At 42.7% G+C, this 25,435-nt stretch overlaps 1 protein-coding gene across 1 annotated transcript in view; it reads right to left on the reverse strand.

Moving 5' to 3' along the window:
- Positions 1–15,269: 15,269 nt before the first annotated feature.
- DCX-EMAP (Doublecortin-domain-containing echinoderm-microtubule-associated protein) overlaps positions 15,270–25,435 on the reverse strand; it is an 83,335-nt gene continuing 73,169 nt past the window's right edge. The window contains exons 16-23 of the mRNA XM_080279276.1: positions 24,000–24,128; positions 21,871–21,999; positions 20,761–20,889; positions 19,608–19,770; positions 18,379–18,561; positions 16,715–16,810; positions 16,220–16,328; positions 15,270–15,612 (exon numbers count right to left, since the gene is read on the reverse strand). Coding sequence (XP_080135402.1) covers positions 15,465–15,612; positions 16,220–16,328; positions 16,715–16,810; positions 18,379–18,561; positions 19,608–19,770; positions 20,761–20,889; positions 21,871–21,999; positions 24,000–24,128 — 1,086 coding nt within the window. The 3' untranslated portion in view covers positions 15,270–15,464. The remainder of the gene's footprint in view (positions 15,613–16,219; positions 16,329–16,714; positions 16,811–18,378; positions 18,562–19,607; positions 19,771–20,760; positions 20,890–21,870; positions 22,000–23,999; positions 24,129–25,435) is intronic.

Raw genomic sequence — 25,435 nt, forward strand, 5'->3', positions numbered from 1 at the left:
TGCCAGTCATATGTCTTTGCTTTGAATTAGTATCATACGGCCTTTGATGCCTGGCGCTAGGAATCCATTATTCAATTCAGTTCTTTTTTTTATGTTTCTGTGCTCTGTATAATCGAGACTTAACTGTATCCTGGTCGGGGCAACTCTGGCAATTTATTTGCAGCTAACACCAGACGATTATATTCAACCGAGAGTAAATCCTGGGAGCTTGAGAGTATTAGTATTGCCACCATCACCCTCTCATAGTCATTGATTATACTGAAGATCGTGGCAGCGTAACAACAGTGGTCATTGCCGTCATACAATCTCAAGTCTTCTCAAGTAACCTGCTCCACTTCTTACCAGGCGATAATGCTGACAGCTAGTGTAAGGGCCTGAGTGTTAACATCCTACCAAAAGGAAAATAATATAACAAATTTTGTATGAGATTTAATAGAAGTTATGTCGTGCGCCCAGTTACAAAAAATATCCAAAATTTTAGATGAATAATATTAAAAAGTATAAATATTAGAATATTAAACTCTTCAACCCAGTAACGTGTTTTTGCTTTTTATTACTGCCACCAGATGATTTATGCAGCATAAGGAAGGCTTTTTGATCTGGACGAGGTAGAGCTAGCCTTGATAACATTCCCTGTTAGAGATCCTTCCTAAGCTGCATTAAAGGATTTGGTGGTAGCCTGATGATGATAAATACATCACCGTACTCAAATGGAGGTTCAGGATGGACAGTAATAGTCACAAATAAGTAAAATGAAAATACATAAAAATCTTAAGTCTTAAAACCAGAGCAGCACTTAATGGTGGTTCATGAGGGACAGAAACAAGCACACGTTAAAAGTAAGATTAAAATACTCTTAAGATTAAAATACTTCAAAAGGCACAAATTTAGCTTCTACCGTCGAAACAGTCTATTAAAACTTAGATCCAATTCACCAATCCAAAAGTCATGGAAGGCGTTCACCCTTTTAGCCCGAGGTAACTTCAATTTTAGTCCTTATACCTACAGACGATTTTATTCAGCTGAAGAGATCTTTAGTACTGAAGGGATTAATGAAGGATATATAACCCCTTCACATCGAAAAATCTCCTGTAAAATGAAGAAGATCGTCTGGAGATAACAAGAAAAAAATACAAAACACCTGATCTGACTGAATAGGTTAAGCAGGAGACCCATCACATCATTTAAGATTTACAATTTTTCTGTTTTAAACCGTGGTCACCTCGGGTCCTCTAAGAAGTCTTCATGGTGACCTCCTTATGGTTACCCAGCTGGCCTGAAAGGAGGACAGAAGCAAAAGGTTAAGCTACATCATAGTGCATGTGTCCCGCTTTCAGCTCATGGCCAGACATGTACGAGTATCATGCAGGGCTGTATGTAGGGGAGGGAGGAGATTGAACAAATACTCCTCCTCCCGAAATTTCTGAAACATGCAATTCAGAGATGAATTTCGTCGTTCCACATCGAGGCCTTGCCCTTTAAACAGCTAAACAGTTGTACCATATGTGATTGTAACATCTTTGTCTCTCTCTAACATAGCAAGAAATGGGGAGGGGGATTTTCAGAAATGTGTAACACCCTCCCTCCTCTTCTTGGCTAACCATAAGCTAATATCCCTCAAACCTCACAAATGCCGTTGACAAAAAAAAAAAAATCTTAAATACCTGCATGCTAGCCAGCCAGCCTGGTGCGCTGTAGGTTAAGGCGTGACATAATTGCAAACTGAGCAGCGCCACTTAGCGTACCACAGCAACAGCAACAGACCCACTGGGAACAGGAACACTGCCGCCAGTATCCCCATTGTGGTGAACTCACGCTGCATCTCACCCCTCTGTAAGTGAAAAAATAGTTCAACCTAATGCAAAATATTCCCATATAGGACCATATTCTTGTTGACTTTTGGTTATTATCCAGTGCATCTTCCCCAGTGATATGTCTGTGGTCTCCAACATGTGGTGGAGAATATTGGATTTGCTCAGATTCTTCTTCACTCTTCTTTCTTCCACACAGCTTTCCAGTCGGATGCCACTCCTTCACTTATTCACCAGTTCACTTTTAACTTGGTACAATTGTTCTTTGGTAAAAACTGTTGGACCCCATATTCTTTTTTTTTTTGGGGGGGGTGCTTTTAAAGGGCTTTATTGGATCAAAGGTCATACCATGCAAACATATTTCGCTCTTTCGAAACATATTTCGCTCTTTCGTGAACTGCGGCGACACGAATCCGACGAGTTTACCATTTTTTGCGAGGGTGTATTTGAATGTTAGATTCTTTTTTCGGGGGGGTGGGGGAAGGGAAACTATCTGCATTCATTTGGGAATGTTGGCAGTCATTCTGTATATTACACTTTTATATTACCATTCTTGTTAATTATGAAGCCATTGTTGAAACTGAAAAGATACAGTAAGATGTAACTTAAACATATAACAATACCATCACACCAGTCCTAGCATGTATTCAGTGTGGACGGTGGGCAGGTGAGTGCCTGTCACGTAGAAGTGTTGAACATCAGGGAATTTACTAACAAGTCTATGCCCAGTTTTGAACAAAATCATTATATATAGCAACGTACACATTTATTTACTTATTTCTATTTATTCACGCACACACACACACACACACACACACACACACACACACACACACACACACACACACACACACACACACACACACACACACACACACACACACACACACACACACACACACACACACACACACACACACACACACACACACACACACACACACACACACACACACACACACACACACACACACACACACAGCATACCGTAAATAAGCCCTGATGCAAAAGGTCTATGCTAACTTCCATCACTGTTTTCTACCAACCACTAACCCTGCAGTAGGCACAGGCGGGTGGCGGCGGTGGGTGGGCGAGGTGCAGGTTGCCGGAGTAGAGGAGGTTCAGCACCCTCTCGTTCTCGTCCTCGGTCCCGTTCTCGCTGTTGTCTCGGGGGCGGCGGCAAGGGCAGGTGTCGAGGTGGGTGGCCAATGCAGGGGAGTCTGTAAAGGTTAGGGAGGATCATCATCATCATCATCATCAACATATCCTTCGAACCCCAGTTCATAGTAGAAAATATTAAAAAGTTGGTGGGGATATGCTAGCAAATAAACAAAAGACACACACACACACACACACACACACACACACACACACACACACACACACACACACACACACACACACACACACACACACAGCAAATGCTCTCACCATTAATACAGACATCCGCACCAGTAGCCTAGATATATTATGTCTGCAACAGTATTATTAACTTTTTTCATTAGAAATATTACACATGATACTGTAGTTTATTCAGTTTAATTTGTGCCAAATTTTCGTCTGTTTGCAGCTTATTTCATGTAGCTCAGTAGCAGAAAATGGCATTGCTTTGGCTGTACATCCTTTCTGTAGTAATTCTTCGTGAATGGCGTCATGTTCTACTGTTATTCTATTGTTATGACTCGACAATCAAGATGGAGGGATGGCAGTTTTTAGGCCAAAGTATATAATTAACAGAATATGGTAATGCAGATATATTTGCACTAAAAGTAATTAATAATAATTATAATAATACTTACAGGACTGGTTCCCAAAGCGAGTGAACCTTATCTCATGGTTGCCCTCTGGAAAAACAGATAAGCGGTTAGAAGTACTTTAATCCTTTTCTTACGATATGGTAACTTTTTAATGCACCCCTTCTAACCTAAGGCTACTGTATAAATTTCAGAGAAACGAACCGCAACAACAACAAAAAAGGAAAATGCTGTTGACGTTGCGGCTAAGAATTAATAACGTTTTACTCCATGACAACCAAGAGCAAACGTTTTTAATTCATCACAGAAAAAAAACTTACCTTGACTTAGGGTTAACATTTTCAAATCAACGCCGTATCATTTTTAGTTTCGCTATTGCCATTACCAAACGAATTTATGCAGCCAATGGGAGACGTAGAAATGTGGATTAAGGGAGTTTGTAATCCCCTCCCTCCCAGACGTCCCTCCCAGTCGTAATGAAATCGTGTGGTGACAAGAAAAATGGAATATAAGATACGTCATCGTACTGAGTGGTAGTTAAAGCATAAATCAGTTTGGTATGACACTGTAAAATATGTAAAAAAAAAATATTGTCTTACAGGAAATGTGAAAGCCTAGACTGAATTGATACATATTAAAAGTAAGGTATAGCTTACAGTAGTACTGGTTATAATTAAAAAAAAAAAAGTGAATGTTAACACGTTGATTATTTACGCAAGTGTGAATAATATTGTTTTAAAAGAAGTGTAAATGTGTAGATGAATTTGGTGTATACGAAAAGGGAAACAGATTATACTGGTACTGATTATAGTAAAAGCATAAAAATTATCAACTGTGTAGATATGGAGACAAATACGCAGGGGGTTCTGATGAAGCACTGGGGGAACGATAAGCTGTACAGATAATTATATTGAGGTAATTTAGCTTCTATGACGTGTAATCAAAATCAGTAGAAGTGAAGTTCATGATAATTGCATGTTCAGATTTAATATAACAAGTGCCACCCTTGTTACGATAGTTTGTGAGATGGCAACCAGCAAAACTGTATCGAGGATAGGACAGCAGAGGGAGCGATATGAGATTCTACGAGGAACAGGGCTAGGGATTCAAGGAAGAAGTGAACAGAATTCAGACTGGTACTAAGACCACGGATGATGGTAAAATATACAGTAAGGCCGAACTCGCACTTTGCTGACGAGCATGCTCTAAGGTGGCAACAGCCGCTGCTGGCATAGTCGCTTGATGACGACCAGTAGAACCCTGTGCCCCCAGCCCTACCCTGCCGGTGACGGCATTCCGAGGTACCACGTTTGCTCCTAATATTGCAGTGGCCATTGCTAAAGGAGGGTGGGGGGATGAAATAGGTGTGATGTTTAATGTACGTGTAGTGTGGTGCAGACAGCCGGAAGCAGATGTTGATAAGCGTGTGCATGCCCACTGTGACAATGAAAACACTGAAAATGTTCAGCGAAGAGAGATGGTCAGGAAGAGGAACTTGGGAGTACCGCCCTGTTCGACTGGTGCTACAATCTACTCCCACGAGTATAATAACAGCAATAATAATGATGATAATAATAATAATAATAATAATAACAGCAACTCACCTAGTTGTTCGGGTGGAGCACGACGCGTGCGTCTAATTCTCACTGTGAGGGAGAATACATTTAGAGATTAGAAAATATGAATGGAAATATGGAAAAAAAAAAAAAAAAAAAAAAGATGAGCCTAGGAAGAGAAGAAGAAAAAAATGACTATATGTCTTGGAAGTGAGGAAGGGGAAAACGAGGATGTCAAGGAAAAGGGAGAGAATATGAGAGGAGTATGCCGAAGAGGGAAGGAGGAAAATGAGGATATGTTTAGGAAGAGAGCGAGGGGAAAATGCGATGAGAATATATTTAGGGGACAAAGAGATGAAAAAATAAGGGTATCTGTAGGAAGAACCGGAGGGAAATGAAAGATGGATGGAAGCGTAGGAAGAACAGTTTATTAGCCTTACCGACATCCAGAATAAAACAACTTCCTTTTATTGCCCTGTTAAATTTGGCAGTTCCCATTAACTGCCTAGAATTTCACATAATTTTTGCAGTGCCCCATAATTTTCCAAAATCCTATAATTTTTTTCAGATCCCCATTATTCTCCAGTGTCCTATAATTCATCCAGTGTCCCATAATTCATCAGGTGTCCCATAATATTCCATTACCCCCATAATTTTCCAATGTTCCATATTTTCAGTGTCCCATAATTTTGCAGTAACCCATAACTTTTACAGTCCCATAAGTTTACAGTGTCCCATAATTTTCCAGAATTCCCCAATTTTCCCATGTCACATACTTCATAGTGTTCCATAATTTTTACAAGTCCCATAATTGTTGCAGTCTCCCATATTTATCTTTTATTTACCATGTTTTCCGGGCCAGTTGTTTTCCCTCCTTCCCAGTGTCAGGGCCAAAGATGTCAAAATTAGGGTGTAATATCCGTGAATAAGGCTGCACAACTGGACAATAATAGTCTGCAGTATCGGTATTTTCCCTGGCTCTTTCCATCAAAATTGTGTTCCCAAACGTCTACAGAATTCATGGACATACTATAGGAAAAAATTACCGCATGAAAAGAACATTTAGGTTACTTACTTATCGACTACACGAGAGGCATTAAGTTAAATATTCAATTCTGTAAAGTCTGAGTCTTCTGTAAACCGGTACGCAACCGTCGAATTTATAGTCCAGGTTCCTATTTCAGTTCTGGATACGAACTGACAGATAAAGAAGGCTGTGCCCAAAGATCTCATTGCCAGCCCTGGGAAAGCAAAATACACTTGTTTCAGACTTTTCCACACAAATGTATGACAGATTTGATCTAAATATTAATGAAAAAGCATAACTAACCTCGCCAGTTGGAAGAGTTTCTCCTAAGTTAAATAAAATCGTCTGGAAATAGTAAGATTAAACTAAACTGTTGCGTTATGATGGTGAATGAGTTATAATCCCATAACCTAATAACAAAATAGTATAGCTTTTTTATAATAAGATGAATGACCTGTCTTCACTTAAAAAAGCTAATTAATCAAAGACAAGAAATGACTTACTTCCATTTGGTCCAGGCATTCTAAAGTCAGTCCGGGAGGCACTTGGAGAACAAACCCTATGGCAGAAATTACTAAAAAACAATAATCGAATACCAGCTCTGTGTCTGAAGAGAAGCCAGTAGGACAGCAGCAATGATAAAGTCCTTCTTCCTTCACTGACACAACATAAACCAGACCATTTGAAACACCCATTTGCTTCGGAAACAAATGAAGCTCCGAGTGAATTTCCACCTCGTTTCGAAGCAGTTTTGGTAGTCAGTCTCCTACCACCCCCCCACCGCTTCTCACTCTCTCTCTCTCTCTCTCTGGTAACTTCAGTGAGAGGACAGAATAGAAGATAAACTGGGTATATAGCACAGTACACGCGCGCGCGCGCACGCACACGCACGCGCGCGCGCGCGCGCGCACACGCACGCACACACACACACACACACACACACACACACACACACACACACACACACACACACACACACACACACACACACACACACACACACACACACACACACACACACACACACACACACACACACACACACACACACACACACACATTACCCTGCCTAGCCCACAGAAGATTCATCCGCTAGACTCGCGTACATTGTCTGGAGAAACTAAGCCCTCAGTCCAGTCTGTGTTGCTCAGGTATGTCACACCACCTTAAAGTAGTTGTTAGATTTAGCTGCACACCTTTGTTTGTGGATATTACATAGACTAAACAAGACCTAACCGTGAGAGCCATACTTTTATTTTTCTTTGTTAAGGTTATGAACAAAGGATGCCAGGGTTTTTGACCGAAGTGCTTTTTCACGGTTAGGCTAGGTCAACAACTTGGGATCTGATGGGGATCCTTGTATGAATAATGTACACCGTTGGCTTTCTTGATGGAGACCAGACTGAGCAGTTTTTTATGACCTTTTTGCAATATCTGGCTTCGTTTTATATTGCTTATACCGCCGTTGTTTAATTTATATTGTTGGAATCGACAGACGACGTATATGAAATGTTTGCTGGTAAGTTTGTTCACATGTTGATGTCCCCTGCATTTAAAGTCCGTGTCCCGTTTGACGGTCAGCAGTCCCTTGATAGCAAGAATAAAATGTCATCGGAGTAAAGGTATTCCCATTAGATATTTTCGTGTTCAAGATGCCTTCGCGTCCTGGTAATGGCAGTTGCAACCCCAGGCTCATCTAAATATTAGCAAAGTAGACTGCTGGTTGAAGTTATCCTTCTCCCTCAGTTCACCATCCTTCTCTTGAGGCATAGGGAGGGAATCAAGGGAAGTTTGCATGACCAGGCAGGGTAACCACCCGGTCATATCTGTGCCACCACGTGAAGGCATCCCTCTCCAGCACCTCAGGTTCTGGCAGACAGGTATATTAGACTATTGACCCTTCGCTGAGAGAGGTGACTATTACATTATATTCTTACCACCTCCAGGCAATTTCATTCAGCTTAGACACTCCGAGTTTTACGGGTTAGATGTAGTCTCCATTATCTACCTCACTACAAAGGGGCTCTTGTACGCCCAGTAAAACAGTTCTTAGATAGCAAGAATTGAGTAGACAGACATAGGAGAGAAGGAAAAATTGCACAGTATTCTAAGTCGAATAAAATCATCTTTAAGAAGAATGAGATAATGGGTAATCTTTTCAAGTGTGTTCAGAAAAGAAGGTTCCTGGGGGTCCTGTGGTTAGTACACCCCTGTCGGCGGGACCACCTTACGTAAGTTTGACCCAAGATGTGGCTGGAAGCTTTTTGATCATGTAATGCCATCCAGGGAAGTAGGCTGGTCGTCAACCCTTAAATGTACACTGGACTACTGTGACTTAGCCTTTGTCACCTACACCTCGAAGCGGGTAATGTGGGACTGACTTACAGTGTTCAAAGAAACACAAAGTGTTTGTTAAAATTTAATGTCAGGTACCCATTTTGCTAAATATTGGTGCAGTCAAACATACAAACTCTTATAAAACTCTTATAAAATTCCTAATAAAGATATAAAAGCATATTTCCACTAAAACACGAGTAGTACTGAATTTGCATTATGGAAAATCTCCTGTCAGTTTACAGAATAAAAGCCTATCATTAAAATTTATATTAAAGCCTGAACCACAGAGATATGCCCCCTGATGTGTGGTAGATCTCACGATTATCCGATGACGTATTTCGTATTGTTTGCTGCCGTCAGATGATTTGTTCAACTCAGGAGAGACTTGCAAACTCGGGGTGTTAAAGAAAGCCTTGATCAAGCCCTTAACAGCAAGAAGTCTTCCCTGTGCTGAATAAAAAAGTCTGGAGGCCGCATGAAACTACCGATCATGACGTCACCGGATGCAAGGGATGAAAATTCATCTGCTTGGTGGTTCGGTTGTCCCAGGGGTCCCTCAGGGTCCCTCGTGGAGACCTCCCCTGGAATCATGCTGGTCCTGGGGGGGGGGGAGGAATATAAAATGAAAACCACATAGGCCTTCACTTTCAAATCCACTTACGTATTTGTCTTATTCTAAGTGTTGGAGAGAACGCCTTCTTGTTGTGGCACGTATGTTACTGGGTGGCCCAACTGCCTGATTATACAAACACCCTTCAACTACTTCCCCATCCCCCAAAAGGAGGATGGTGGACTAGAGGTGAAGGGCAACTCCAGCCTGCAGTCCACCGAGTTTACGATTCGTATGGACCTTTGATTACAACAACTGATACAGTATTATCAAGCTTATTAAGAACCTTTATTAGTGACGGTGTTGAAGGATACATCTAAGCCGTCTGGTTCGATAAGGAAATAAAAGGTCTGGAGCTAGCAAGAGTATAATGTTAAAAACTGTAAATGAGTCATGAGTGTTCGTTCTTTATCACCTGGGAAAAAAGAGGAATGGCCAGACACTGAAGAGGACTGAAGATAGCTACACTTAAAATACAATACAATCGTCTGTTGTAATGTACGAAAAAATATATATATATCATTATCCTGAAGCTGTTAAAAAAGAGGAAATATGAAGGTTAACTATACATACACTTTATACGTTCTTCATTGTTTTATTTTCTGAATTTTATTTATTTTACAGTTACCAATAAGTTATAGTATAAATATATGGTGTAAATAATGACCTTTTAAAATTATCTTTGTTCTACTACATACATGAATCATAACATATTTATTCAAATGTAAATACCTAACCTACTATTTATATATTTCTTCTCCTACATTGCCTATATCGATATGTCGTTTGCAAAAGCGGAATGAACTGCAGTTGTTGTCAGAAATACTGCATGAAGTGAGGGCAGAGAGACTGAGTTGGTGGATTTTGTGCAAATTAATCCTAACTGCTTTACTATGAAGGTACTAAAAACACCCGCCCCATATTGCTTCATCAAAGTGTAGGGACGGAGGCTAGGTTACTGTAATTCACTACAGCCATGATCCAGAGAAATGCTAACCCATTGGTTCCACAGTTACCAACGTTACCATCTCATTACCATCCCATCGGTGCTGGAGAGGGACATCTTCATGTGGTGGCACCGATATAACGGCAGCTCCGATGCCTGGTTATAAAGACGTCCTTCAGTGTCCTTCCTATCCTCCAGAATGGCTGTCAAAGACTGCAGGAGAAGCGCTACTTTGTCCAGCAGCCCTCTGGTTTCACAACCAAATCAGCCTGGGGTCACAGTAAAAATAATAATAATATCAACAATCACCCCATCGCCTTACCAGCATGTTTACTCTTTCTTGTTTTGATGTTAACAACGTGATAACCGTGGTGTGGTAAGTCCTGTTGCCACCACCTTTTCCAGCCAGTGCAGCAATAAGTAGCCTGATGATACTGGTCCCAAAGCTTAACGTTTCTTTGAATCATGAATGTGCATTTAAGGACTGATCACTGACCAACTCCCTTTCGTGGCTTTACAAGGACGTATCCAGGAGAGGAGGGTTAACAAAAAAAAAAAAAAAAAAAAGTTACGATTTTACAGGAACCTCGGAAATTTCCTTAATACTTGGAATTTAAAGTATACACTGCTTGTTAAATGTTATGGCCATAGAGGAACAGGGACCAGCAAGATGTCCAAGAAACCTTTTTATTAACAAATACGTCCCTGCATTACATATTCCATAAGCCTCCATCCACCTCACGGGGACTAAACCTATTCTCGTGGCAAGGCCGTCACTCCATCTGGGTCCATCTAATCACTAGACCACCTGCATAAAGTTAATATTTCTAACTCAAGAAAGCTGATTCCTATACAACGAAGGATGGTTAATGTGGGGGAGGGGGGAAGGGGGTTGTTGAGAGGTGCAATAGGACCTGTAGGGTGTACTCTACTGTACTGTACTGTACGTACTACCGGACACATCACTGGGTAAGAATTCACGTCACGTCACACTCCACCATCAGGGAAGGATTGTTTGCTGCTTTGTTATCATTTTGCCAAGGACAGTTGCGTTTTTGTATTCTCTCTTGTAACTAATCCAGAATATCTGGATTAGGTACAACAGCGAATCAATGGAGTTTTCATAAAATGATAATAATACATACTGTATAACCAACCCTGAGAATATTACACACGCATAGTCGCATAGACACTTGCATACATATATGATATTTGTATATAATACATCTAAATTTATGATTATATATATATATATATATATATATATATATATATATATATATATATATATATATATATATATATATATATATATATATATATATATATATATATATATATATATATATATATATATATATATATATATATATATATATATATATATGCGTTGACAGCCAGTTTCTGGATACTCATAATAACGTTATATTCCCACGCTGGCACTAAGGGTACTATCATAAACAAAACCTCGACAGTCCTCTGCCAGTACTGTGTCCTGCCTTCCATATTTCTAACTTTTCCGTCCGTCATTTGGTAAATTTTTCTGCTTTCCTGCCCTGTACTTCACAATACTGTTTATCCCATACACAAATTGTTCACGCAACGCCATGCTTAGTCACACCCGGCAGGAAAGTATCGCCAAACTTTTGATCATGATGGTACACATTCCAAATTGTCCTCTTCATGTTACTTCGCCATGTGACTGTTCCGATTGTCATGATCCATAAACAGTTAACCATTCCAGTTCAGCGCTACTAGTTATAATTAATCAGCCTGTATCTATCTCTAAATGATCCATACCAAAACTCTGGTTTTACATTAGTGATCTAGGACAAACACAACTGCACATACCTTTTATATATACTCACATACATACATTCATAATGTCAATCACAGAGAAGAGAAAGCGAGGTGAACTATTACCCAGCACTACTAAACAGGTTCCTTGGAAGTTTGTGTCTAACTTCGATATGGACATGGTAAAAAGCACCAGCTTTAACATGCCAAGTCTAGTACCGTAATTACCCTAAGTTTAGCCAACAAAAGAGTCTGAGGTCCTAGGCTACACAACCTTGTCCTGCCAGCAAGCCAGGTTAGACGTAAAACAAAGCTTATCCGGTTCTAAGCTTCCACCACTTTCCAAACCCACCAGCCGCCCATCACAGCAAAAGAGCACTTGGGTGCAAAAGATTAGGATCTCACGCATATGCTGAAAAATGAGAGAGACAATCAAGCCCCCAGTTTTTATTACTATTTCTGAAGCGCATGATAAAGATAGGACATGTTTGGCTTCTCTGTATTATTGCTAACTATACTTTGTAATGCGCGATGCAATCAAATCTATTAACCACAGACGTTCCACAAATATCCCTCAAAAGTTGGAGGCTTACCTTCCCTTTTGGAATTTTTTGCATATGGCCAAGCGAAGTGGAAGACGTCCCTAAATTTGCCGAGACTAATGGAACTCCTACAGTTATTAGAATTACTCATCCTACATCCCTTATTACAAGGTGCAGTCAGCAGCGATAGAGAGAAACAAAGGTACATTTCCTTCCTGAATTATTGTTCGTAAATTAGGACTTGCTTTTCCCTTCTCGACTGACGGCTTCAGCATACGGACAACATTCTTGTGAGTTTAGGAGGCTCCCTTACACCTTTTCTACAGCCTTGTATATTTCATAATTATAGCACATTAATGTTCTCCTGTATGTTATTTACGTATATTTTTAATATCGATATTTCTTTATTTACATGGCTGATGTTGCTCTCTTTAGCAAGGTGGTGCCCGAAAGCATGAGGATGCAGACTCATTCACTCATAATTACTCTCTCTTCTGTCGCATATAATTATCTACATCAAAACAATCGTAAAGCATTCACAGTCAGACCCCACTGAGTACTTTATACATTTTGCATTAATAAAATAGAAGAGAATATGAACGTACTATATGAAGAAATAAACAGGTTTACTCCTTCAGCCCGATGACGTTCTTCAGCTTGTATAATGTTAGCCCCAGACGATTTTATTCACCTTTGAGATTTTTTTGTTTTATTAGAGGGGTTATAGATAACTTAATCACCCCCCTCACTAACGGGGTTGAATAAAAACATAAACAAACTCGCCTGGTGGTGGGCTGGTTCACATGAAAAAGACGTCACCGTACTGAATGTGGTGAGGCAGGGGTAGTAGGGAGCCCTTTAAGCTGACAAGAAAACAGGCTTAAGATTAAATTGTGCATCACCGCTACACTAACATCTGATGCTAGTTGATAATACTGATAATTACACAAATCATTCTGCTTGGCGTTTTCGTAACAACAGTGACGAAAGAACGCATTCAACATATGCGTCACATCAATCCTCGGACAGAACACCTTGAGAGACTTTAGACACCAATGTGGCGCCTTAACAGCTGGAAAGAAAAATTTACACTGGAGGGCACAGCGTCCTTGTAATAGACCCATTACTGGTAGATCGGTCTGGCTGAAGTTCTTGGTGCACGTTTTAGCCTCCCAACTGGCGTCCCTCAAGGTGTTGATAAAATTCTCCACCTTGTTCTCAACCTCCTCCTCCTCCTTCTTCTTCTATCTGTGACTTATCGATTAACGGGTATACAGTATTTTCAGGGTCACTGTATACTGAAGTCGGCCTGAGGGTATGATTCATTTCTGTTATTAAGTGGGTTTAGGAATAACTTGACGCTTATTACCCACTTCGTAGTCTTGTATACTGGACGGAATGAGTGATAATTATACTGGAAGAATTAAATACGCATTTGATGTTATGTTTACAGTGAAGATGCAACAATTTAAACCCGACCTCAACTCTCTTCAGTCATATCTACAAAGGGTCAGAACTCCCGTATCTTCACAGTAAATACAGTTTCAGTCTGCTGGTGTAATTCTTCCATTTGAACTTTGAGTATCACTGCCTGGATTGTCTTAATGGGAATAGTTTCTGATCCCTTTACTGCGAGTTAAAGTGTGTATCAACCATAGCCAGGAAAAATTAATGAAGACTATCTACTGAAGGAATTAATCCATATCTCGCTTAACTGCCAGGGATGGCGTATTCAGTACCGTTACCGTATTCCTGTGATGAACTGAGTTCAGGTTATTCAGTCATCAGGCACCTACATTTGAGCTAGATTTTGAGAGATTGCCAAGGAGATTCGTGCAGCTGTCGTCTTACAACAGTGTGTTCTAAACCTATAAATTATTGTTTAACTATGACTAGGAGCCCATATGAACTACAGGAATTACGTTATTATCTTTAGTATCTGATACCATCCGATTTACAATTAAGCCATTTATTTCCAAAAAGGTCATGAGTTTACTTATGCCAGTGGCATCTTCGACCGAAACACCTGCTGTTTTGACCTAATTCTTTTCTCAGTTTCTGTTGGTAAAAGTGGAGTTCAGAAGGTCTACCTAAGGTCCAGTATTATTTTCCTGTACTGGGACAGCGTATGCATCGAACTTTTCAGGTGATGCCATTGTGTAGTATCAGATCTGTGTTTCGGAGTACAACTAACTTGCGTAGTGTAAAATCAGGTTGGGTGTACGGACGACTTATAACACGGTATCTTCTGACGTTACAAGTAACAAAATATCTTTATCTGAGCATAATCCGTTCTACTAATAACTATAACTAGCAGGAACGGAGCTGTACTATTTCCAGGACTGGCTATACTAAATTCAACTGCTGTGTCCATTTTAGAGACAAGAGTTGCAGTTTTGGTAACTGTGGTGTCAGTTCTGGATGACGCTTTAGTTTCATTGATCCCAAAGGTTTCAGTTTTTGGTAGGTATAACTGTGCATCAGAGCTAGTTGGGCTTAGCTCAGTTTAGGCTACTTCTTTTTTGTAGAAATTATTTTGTCGGTATTTTAGAAACTGTTTTGTCGGTATAGGTCATCTCTGTTTCAACAAAAAAATCATTTCTGACAGAGCTTGTTTGCTGCAGTTTTGGTACATGCCGTGTTATTTTCTGCAATGTTACTGGTTTTTGAGTCGGTAGAGAATGTATAAGTTTTGCTGTAGACCATTAGTTTCCGCTGGAGCTGCTTCTGCGAATGATGTTTCCGCAGATGCTTTTCAAATTATTTTCCGCTATGCTACTAAAAACAGCGGAAGTTATGCTCTCAGGCTGTGACAACACAGGGACATTAATACGGCTACTTGTGGAACAACAAAAGTAGCCACATAATCGCTTGGAGAACGCCTGGAAACAGCAATATTGGTGCTCTCAGACTATAATAACATAGAAGCATCAATATGGCTACTTGCGGAACAGCAGAAGTAGCAATATAACCCATTGAGGTACACCCGGAAACAGTAATATGGCCACTTGGGAACTACGGGAGCAGCATGATAGCCACTTAGAGAATAGCAGTAAGGCCCCTTGAAGAACAGGAAGAGTGGACTTAAGTGACCCGCCAGCGCATGAGGGCCGCATCTGTGCCCCCGATACTGAAGAGGAAGTTGTCAGTGTGTGAGAAGCGGAGTGCAGAGACGTACGAGGTGTAGACTTTGTACTCGTGGTAGCCAGCGTATGCGTTCAGCACCGGGTACCTGGAATGAAAGATGAGTCTGAGTTACCTTTGGCTAGTTTAAGTTAGTCTGGTCTGAGTTAATCTGACCGAAAGTACTTTTAGTTATATTGAATTACTTTGGATTGGGGTGAATTTTGTTAGCTTGAAATGTTTTGGGTTAGACTGAATAACTTTGGGGTGAAATGAATCAGGTTAACTTGGGTTACTTTTGGTTGGGATGAATTTTGTGAACTCGAAGTACTCTGTAATGAGTTGACTTACTTTGTGATGGCCTGAATTAGTGTCTTGGGTTGGGCTAAATGGTTTTGGGTCTGGTTGAATTATTTTGGACTGAACTGAATTGTTTTGAATTACCTTGGGTTTCTCTGGGCTAGGCTGAACTAGGTAAGCATGAATCACATTGAGCTGAGATGAATGAGGTTATCCTGAATCACTTTGGGTCGGGTTGAGATAATACGATCTGTGCATGTTCCGAGATGGCACGTGTGAATCTTGATGTTAGGGGACTAATAACTATGCCTGTTATTACTACCTGTGTATCTGAATCAAGAAAGTGTGTGGAGTTAATGATCACGACTGTACCTGACTCGAAAAGGTGCACTGAGATTAATAACACGGTACTGTACCTGTATAGCCTGATGTACCCGTCCGTGTCCCCTGCCGCCAGTATATCTCCTCGCGGCCCCCTGTCCACCGTCACGTGTATCGGCGCGTCCTTGCCCGCACCCCACACACCTGACGGGGCAGAAGGGAGGAGGGGTTAGAAACATACCCGAAGGAGTTTATTAATGGCAATTTTTTCCGTTCGAGTTTCTCAGTTACGTGCATCCTGACACCGAAGGTATTAATGATTCTCTCTCTCTCTCTCTCTCTCTCTCTCTCTCTCTCTCTCTCTAACACACACACACACACACACACACACACACACACACACACACACACACACACACACACACACACACACACACACACACACACACACACACACACACACTTACCTGGTTGCTTCTCTATCATATCCTCTCACTCCTAGATTCACTCACTCTGTATTTGTCTTTCTACGTATATCTGTCTATCTGTACATTTATCTGCATATTTATTTAGCCATTTATTTGACTCACCGTGCACCATGAAGCCTAGAGGACAGGTTTGCGACGCCCAAGCCTCGTTGCGCACTTCCTGGCTGTTCTTTACTCTCGTCAGCTCCGCCATACTCCCTGTCGGCGTAATGGGCATCACCAGGGACATGGAAGAGGGTGTGGGTGTTAGTGTTAGCATGGTGGAGCGTGGAAATGTGTATGGATGTTGGTGGGAAGTGTGGAAGTGAGTGTGGGTGCTACTGTAAAAGTGGATGTGGATGTTAATGTGGAAGAGGTGAGGGTATATGTTTGGGAGTGGCTGTGGGTGATAGTGTGGAGAAGTGCGGGTGAGTATGGAGGTGGCGTTAGTGTGGAGGAGTGTGGGAGTCGGCGAAAAAGTTGTTGTTTAAGGGAAGGGGACTGTGGAATGGGTTGGATAAATGTGTCGGTGTGGATGAGGGTGTTGGTGTGAGAGGAGAGTGGATGGAAAAAACTATGTGGAGGGACAGTAAAATGGTGTGAATAAAAGTGGAGTGGGCGTGGGAGTGCGGCTAGATGTTGATGTAGAGAAATGTGGAAGGGGGTGGAAAAGTTAGTTAGAGGGTGGAATGGATTGGATGGGGTGTTGATGTGGGGAGAATACAAGGATGTGGTGGATGGCAGGGTTGATTTTGGTGTGAGGGTTGGGGTGGGTGGATATTAATGTGGGCGTGAATGGCAATGTGTATTGGGTAGGTGTGAGTGTGGATGGGAATGTGTATTGAATAAATGTGAATGTGGATGGGACTGGGTATGAGTAGCTGTAGGTGTGGATGGGACTATGTAGTGTGTATAAGTAGGTGTGGGTGTGGATGGGACTGTGTATGAGTAGGTGTGGGTGTGGATGGGACTGTATGAGTAGGTGTGGGTGTGGATGGGACTCTGAGTGCGTAGGTGTGAGTGTGGGTGGAACTGTGTATGAGTAGGTGTGGGTGTGGTATGGAGTGTGAGGGTATTAATGAAGAAAAAAAGAAGAGTTTGATGGAGAGAGGTTGAAATGGTTGTAGGCAAAGTATGTGTAGGAATAAGTGTGAATGTTAAGAGGTGTGAGCGATGTGGGTGTAGGCATGCTGCAGGGAGTGGTAATGGTGTGAGTGTTGGATGGGACTGTGTGTGAGTAGGTGTGGGTGTGGATGGGACTGTGGGAGTGTTGAAAGTGGTGGTGTGAGTGTTGGAGGTGGTGGTGAAAGATAGAGGGACTGTTGGAGATGGTAGTAGTGATGGAGAATATTATTATTGGAGGTGATGGTGGTGGTGGTGAAGGGTAGAGGAGTGTTGGAGGTAGTGGAGGGAGAGTGGAAAAATGCTGGTTATAGCTGTGGACAGTGGAGTAAGGTTTAGATGTGACTTTAAAGATGATAGTGATCCCATGACAAGCCTAACACGGTAACACATTTTATTTTGTTATATCTTTCGTCAGTGATATGAAGCAATTCTGAAAGGCTGTTGTACTTCAGATAGATTAGCAAAAAAACTACAGAAAGTCATATACTCGTATACAGGTTAAAACACAGAAGAAATGAACATCCACGAATATGAGAGAGAGAGAGAGAGAGAGAGAGAGAGAGAGAGACAGACAGACAGACAGACAGAGAGACAGAGACAGACAGACAGACAGGGACAGAGACAGACAGAAGTAAAGACCGAGAACACAAGCCAGCACTCACAATAAACCACATCGTAGTCAGCAGTGAGTGTCTGTATGTAGCGGCCTGATGTGCTCCAGTCAATGGCCGAGAGAGGCTGAGTCCCCGCCATCTTACCGCACCTGGTGTACACGAAGCCGTCCTTTGTACTGCGGTATAAGTACACTGAGCCGTTCTGGGACCCCACCGCCAGTAGCTCACCGCCTGTACATGTTGGAGATAGTACAGGCGTGAAAGTACATGTGAAACTGCATGTAAGAGAGATACATGTGTAAGAGTACATGTGAAACTGCATGGAAAGAGTACATGCGTTAGTGTACATATGAAACTGCAAGTGGGAGAGAGTACATGTGGCAGAGTACATAATGAATGCGTTGGGGAATACATAAATGAATATGTGGGAGGGGGTACATACGCAGTGTAGAAATAGCTCAAGGCTGAGAGCATAAAAACGCGTCCATTCCAAAGTAAACTGAACAGTAAGAAATCAAAATCAAGATACATTTATTCAGTATACTTGGATACATTGCAGTTAAAGGCTGATGGTCACAGTGAGAAGGACAGACGAGGGAGGAAGACAGACGAGGAAGACAGTCCCTGAGTTGACCAGTTGCATAGCCCTGCATGAAATAGTGAGACAGGCTAGCTTTCGTATTAGAAGGATGGACAGAAGACGCGTGGAGAGTGTGTAGCTAGACGTGGGAGGATTGCGATAATGTCAATAAAATAGTACTGTCGGTAGTGTCCGTGGCTGAAATGAGTAGAAAAGCGTACGCTAACGAAGGAAGTATATTTAAGAACTCTTCAGATTTTAAGTATGAAAAATAGATAATTTTATGAATCTGTATTAGAGTGCAATGAAAGCGTTAAAAGTATGAGAATTATATTATAGGGAGGTCTGTATTTGTTGCTGCCATTTTTGATAAAACTTGAGATATGAAACACGACAGAAAGAAAGAAAAAAACAGGGCGACAGGGAATTGGGAAGTGAATATTGCGGTAATGAATCTGTTGCATATTAATACTGTGATCCCCTCACTAACGCATGAAAGTGAAGCTTGGAATTTCAAAGACGAACGCAAGTCACACGTGAGAGGATTGAAAATGAGTTATCTGAGACGAGCTTGTGGAGTTCCGTGGTGAGGCAGACTGACAAATGTGGAAGTTTGGAAGTGTCAAGTTCTTTGTCCCTTATTTTTATTAAACAAGAATGAGACTAGAAAAAGACAGTTATAATTATACAGACATACCTGGATTATAAGCCAGACACGACAACGGTGAACCACAGACCCTTAGCGTGGTGACCCTCTGTCCTGTGTGGCCATTTAGCACTACCAGGTGGCCGTCTATGGTGCCTGCCGCTATCCTGGTGCCTTGAGGGTGAACAGCCACACTTACACACTCGCTCTGGGCCTGCACGGGGTAGGCTAGATTAGGTTAAGTAAGATAGGTTCAAGTTAGTTTGGGTTAGGCTAGGTTAGGGTAAGGTAATTTCGGTGGTGTAGAAGTTTGACTAACATTTTAAAAGTTACTGTAGTTTGGGTTAGGCTAGGTTAGGGTAAGGTAATTTCGGTGGTGTAGAAGATGTTAGCCAACAACCCCATACTCAGATCCATTCATACCCCTCCAAGACACCTTACACTTCTCACCGACACCGCCATTAACCCTTACCTCATACTTGACACCCTCCAAACCTGTGATCCTCCTGCCACATCCTGTGCAGCTCACCAAACACCCCTGTCCCACTCTTCATCCCAAAATCACCCATTTCCCACCTTCAGTCTCCGTACCTTGACACATAATTCCACACACTGTACCACACACCCCTCACCCCACATTCTCCATATCCGTCTGCATCCTACCACAATCCCTTTACGCCTTTCCACACCTTACAGGCCTACCACACACCATCACACACTCAGCCAATCCATCAATACCTCACCACACCCCCTCCACTCTCCACACTCACTCATGTTATCGTACCGCACACTCCCTTCACTCCACACCCTTCAAATCTAACTATACCTCACCACACACCCTTCACATCCACCTACATTCCATGGCACCTCACCACACTTCACCACACCTTACAATCACCACCCAACACCGCCACTCCCACAACTCACTACAGTTCACCATACTTCACCAATGCCCCCCACTCCTTGCCACACTCCACCATCACCCCACTACACTCAGATGCTAACCCACCACACACCCCTACCACACCCCACACCCCCATTGTATATCCCACCACAAACTTAGCATAAATTCCACAAACCCCTTCCCAATTCCGCATCACTGTATCCTCACCCTCCAAACACTCTCTTCACCCCACCCCACTCACATCACATCATCTGTATCCCACTACACACCTTCCAAACCCTTCCCCAAACACCCCCTCACCTGTATGCGCCACTCTAGATGAGTGTCCCTCCATTTGACTATGTGTTTGTCGTAGCCAGCTGTGGCCAGTGAGCCGTCCAGGTGGTTCACAGCCAGGCCCCACAATTGTTTACTGTGCCCGAACACCACCTGTGGTAAGGGAAAGGTGGTGGCCAAGTGGTTAGAAGAGTATTCTGCTGTATGGAAGGACGCCAGTTCGATCCCATGATACAGTTTGATTATTTCCAGTTATCCCATTTATCCACTACCATATGGGGTGGATGAATCTTCTTTTATCACTATGCAAATAATACACAAACAGGAGCAGTAGCTTTCAACAGCAGAAACCGCTCACTCCACCACCACCTTCATGACGTCAGTTTTCCATGCATTCCACTACTTTTTCCACACTCAGCTACACTCCTTCCCCTCCCACCCCTTAGCCTATTCCTACCCCCTACCATCCCCTCTATCTTTCATCTCATTCCTTTTCATCTTTCAGCCTATCCCAATCCTACCCTTCCTTTCCCTTCCCTTGCCTTTCCTTCTACCTTCCAGTCGATTTCTGCCCTTCCTTCCCTGCCATCTCTCATCTCATTCCAACCCTCACCTTCTTTTCCATCTTTCAAATCATCCCTACCCCTTCCTTCCCTTTCATCTTTCAGCTTATTCCTACCCATTCCCTTTTCGGCACATTTCTCGGCCCCCCTTCCTCTCCTTTCCTTTTCATTTCAGTCCGTTCTTACCTTTCCTTCCTTTCTTCCTTTCCTTTCCCCTCTCCTTCCCTTCCTTTCCCTTCCCTTCCCTTCCCTTCCCTTCCTCTCCCTCCTTTCCTTCTTTTCTTCCTATTGCTCTTCATCTTCCAGCCTATTACAGTCCTTCCCCCCATCTTTCCTTCCATCCTCTTGCCCCCTTTCATCTCCTCCCCTTCTTCGTTTCCCCTCCTTCCTTTCCCCTCCTTCTCCCTTCCCTTCCATATTCTGCATCATTCCTACCCTTCTTTTCTTCCCTCCCCTACCTTTTCCATTCATTCTCCCCTTCCTCTCCTCCTACCCTTTTCCTCCATTCTCCCCCTTCTTTCTCCCTCCTTCCTCTTCTCCCCACCCCAGCCCCCTCCTCTCTGCTGGTCACCTGATTGAAGCGCCTCTGCAGTGATCCTTCTAGTATCATATTCCTGGTGGTGCCCACGTAGATGTTGCCGTCGTTGTGGCCGGGACGCTGCGGGTACAGGGTCCTTACGCCCCCTGCCTGCTCCGGTAGCTGCGGGGCGAAAATTAGAGTGTTTTGGGTGAGAAAAATATGGAAAAAGAAATAAAAGTGTGAGAAAAGGAGGAAGTGTGAAAATTGAGTGTGTACAGACTGGGAAAAAGTGATGAGAATAGGTTATAAAGACAGTAAGGGAGAGAAAGGGAAGAGGGGCTGTGAGGAAACTGAAGGTAAAATGTGTGCTGAGTGAGAACGAATAGTGACATGTGAAGGTGTGTGGCATGTAGGTGGACTGCTTGGCCTTAAGGAACCGGCTGCCAAGTTTATGCTTAGAGTTGGACACATGAAAAAGGCGAAGAAAGTAATGGAAATATAGATAAGGTAAAGGAGGGAGATAAAGGAGGAAGTGTCAGGAAAAAGCCATGATAGGGCTTGTGTAGAGGTATAAATGTATGAGAACTATATTGAAAGGAAATGAAAGGGAAATAGGGAAATGTACAGTAAGTAAGGGAAGGAGAAATAAGAGAGGTGTGAAGAAAGTAATGATCAAGTGTACATAGGGTAAGGATGCAGTGTATTTAATGAGAAAAATGTGAGAAGTATATGGAAAGTAAGGAAATACTGTATGTAAGTGCGATGGAGGGAGAGAGGATGAGGGGGAGAGCCAGGATGAGTTGGAGGGATGGAGTAGTGAGGTATATGAGAGGGGAGTGTGTGAGCTGGAGAAAGGGCAGCCAAACGGGAGAGGCCAGGGCGATGTGGAAGTGATTCGTGGGCACCATTTACAGGATTAAGGCGTCTGACAATTGATAAATATATAGATAGGCAGATAGATAGACAGATGCATAGACTGATGGGAACAAGGAGGAAGGGTGAGCGATGTGAGGACAAGGTGTGTACAGGGTGGGGAAAACAAGAATAGAAGATGTGCAGGGTGAGAAGAAAGGATAGACGGTGTGGTGAGCGAGGAAAGGGAGGATAAAGTGTGTACAGGGAGGGTAAGGTGAGAACAGAAGATGTACAAAGTGAGGAAACTGAGGGTACGGCGTGCAGAGGGTGATGAGAGTGAGAACAGAGGGTGCACAGAGTGAGGAAAGTTAGAGTAAACTGAGTGTAAGGTGAGGTATGTGAGGAAAGAGTGTGTGCAAGGAGAGGACACTATGGAAAAAGAAAATAAGGAATGGAGGCGAGAGTGTGAGGATATTGAGGACTGAGTCTGTGCAGTAGTAAAGTGTGGGAAGTTAAAGAAAATGAAGAAAACAAGAATTTCACTCCACTTGCTTCTTATCAGTTGTTTTGTAGTCCTGTCACTCACCTCTACATCCTCACAGCCTCAATATTTACACACCCTACTACACACCCTGCAAATCTCACTGCTGCATTTATTGTCATACACCTTCCATATTTCGCTATGTTTTATTTCATCACCCTACAATCTGCCACATTTGATCACATCCAAGCACAGACCACCACATCGCACCGCACCATGCCTCACCACAGCACAGACCGTCATATCCCACCACAACGTATCTCATCCCGTTAAGCTTGATCCTTCCCAGTTCCATTCCCAATTATACCTTGCCACAGCCCACGCCACGACTTTACCACACTAAATCAAATCCTGCTACATCCTACCACACCCTACCACATCCAAACCACACCCCGCCCCACCTCACTGAACTCTGTTTACCCTGCCAAACCACACCAAGACTTCCCACACCCTGCCATATCCAAACCCAATCTCACGCCCCCCACATTCCAGTCCACCACACCCAGCTACACCACACCACATCCTACTACATCCACATCACATCCCACCCCACCACACTATTCTCCACCACACCAGTCAACCACAATTAATCGCACCTTACATCCAAAGCACACCCTACCTCACCAAGCCACACCTCAACATCCTGCCATTTTCCACAATATCCCTCCCTACTACTACACACAATATCACACCACACTACATTCACCACACCCTACCAACTTCCCACAGCTTCGAACATGTACTAGGGAGCCAAGAGACCCACACTGACAATCCCTAGTCTTACTTTTGTCTCGGTGATCTTCTCAAAGTCTTCCTCGCAGTCCCAAGCAATGATCTTCCTGTCCTTGTCACCGCCCGAGAGCACTGTGCCTTCACTCAACATCTGCAGGGAGTTGATGGCAGAGGTGTGGGCCTGTGGGGGGAGTGAGAAGGGTTAGCGGCAAGAGAGGCTGGGGAAAGAGCGTATGGTGGAGGGCTGGGGAGATGGCTGTGGGATTAGTTGGGGGGGGGGAGAGAGAGAGAGAGAGAGAGAGAGAGAGACAGACAGACAGACAGACAGACAGACAGACATAGAGGAGGGGGGAGAAAGTTTATGGGGAATAGAAAGGGTTAGTGAGGCAGAAGGGAGGATGGGGAAAAGGAGCATTTGGTGGGGAACAGGGAAAATGGACGGAGGGGAAGGACGGGTGTTAGACTGGGGGTTGAGTAGGAGGGCGAAGGCTGCGTCAGTTGGGAGTAAGAGTGATGAAATGTGTATATGGAGGGAGAAAGGGTGAGAATGAGAAAGAAAGGGTGACTTGTAAAGAAGGGAGGGAGGGTGGAGAAGGATGTGTAGTTGGTGAAGCTAGTTGTAGAGATGGGTATGCGTCAGTAAGGAGGAAAGGTGTTGGGAAAGATGGGTGGCGGGGGGGGGGGAGGTGTATGGAAAGGTGAAATATGGCTAGTGGGGGAGGAATGTGGAAGATAATGGGTGGTGGGGAGAAAAAGATGGTACAGAGGAATGGTGAGAATATCAGTAGTGCTATTGAGGGAGGATGTTGGTGGTGTTTGTAGGAGAGAGGGAAAGACAGTGAGGGACTGACTTCGTGGGGACAGGAAAAGCGATGGAGAGGAGGAAATATTAGCCGGGGAGGGATGTTAAAAAAAAAAAAAAGTTGGTTATATACAGTGGGAGGTTTGCGGCCCGACATATTTGTCATTCATATTTCTCCTTCACTTTAAGTCAGAGGTGTCAAACTGGTGGCCCGCGGGCCACACATGGCCCTCGAATATGAAAAGAGTGGCCCGCGATGACTCAAGAAATAAATGAGAAATAACAAATGGAAAATCCCATAAAATTTGTCATAAGATTAAGTGAACAAATATTATAGTTCTGTTAGGAAATATTTATTGATAATTTGCTTGATGAAAATACCATTTGATTAATATTTTGTTTAACAACTATGTCGCGAAACTTTTAAACATTATCAATAATATGAAAGGATTAGGTGTAACGAACTTCTCCCAACGTTTGAATAGGCTGCGGCTTTGCCATTTTATAAATTATATCGGTTTCATTTTCATTCAACAAGTTTCCAATTTTATATCGCAAACTTAACATCTGCATGCTTTTTAAAGTAATATTATATGATTCAGTATGAAAATATAGTTCACTAATCTAATGGAAGCCTGGAAACTGTATTTTGATAATTTCGGACGAAGTGCAAAACGTAAACACGC

The sequence above is a fragment of the Coenobita brevimanus genome, chromosome 78 (genome assembly GCF_032717465.1).
Source record: "Coenobita brevimanus isolate Jiangsu-jjx chromosome 78, ASM3271746v2, whole genome shotgun sequence".
Taxonomy (NCBI): Eukaryota; Metazoa; Arthropoda; class Malacostraca; order Decapoda; family Coenobitidae; genus Coenobita; species Coenobita brevimanus.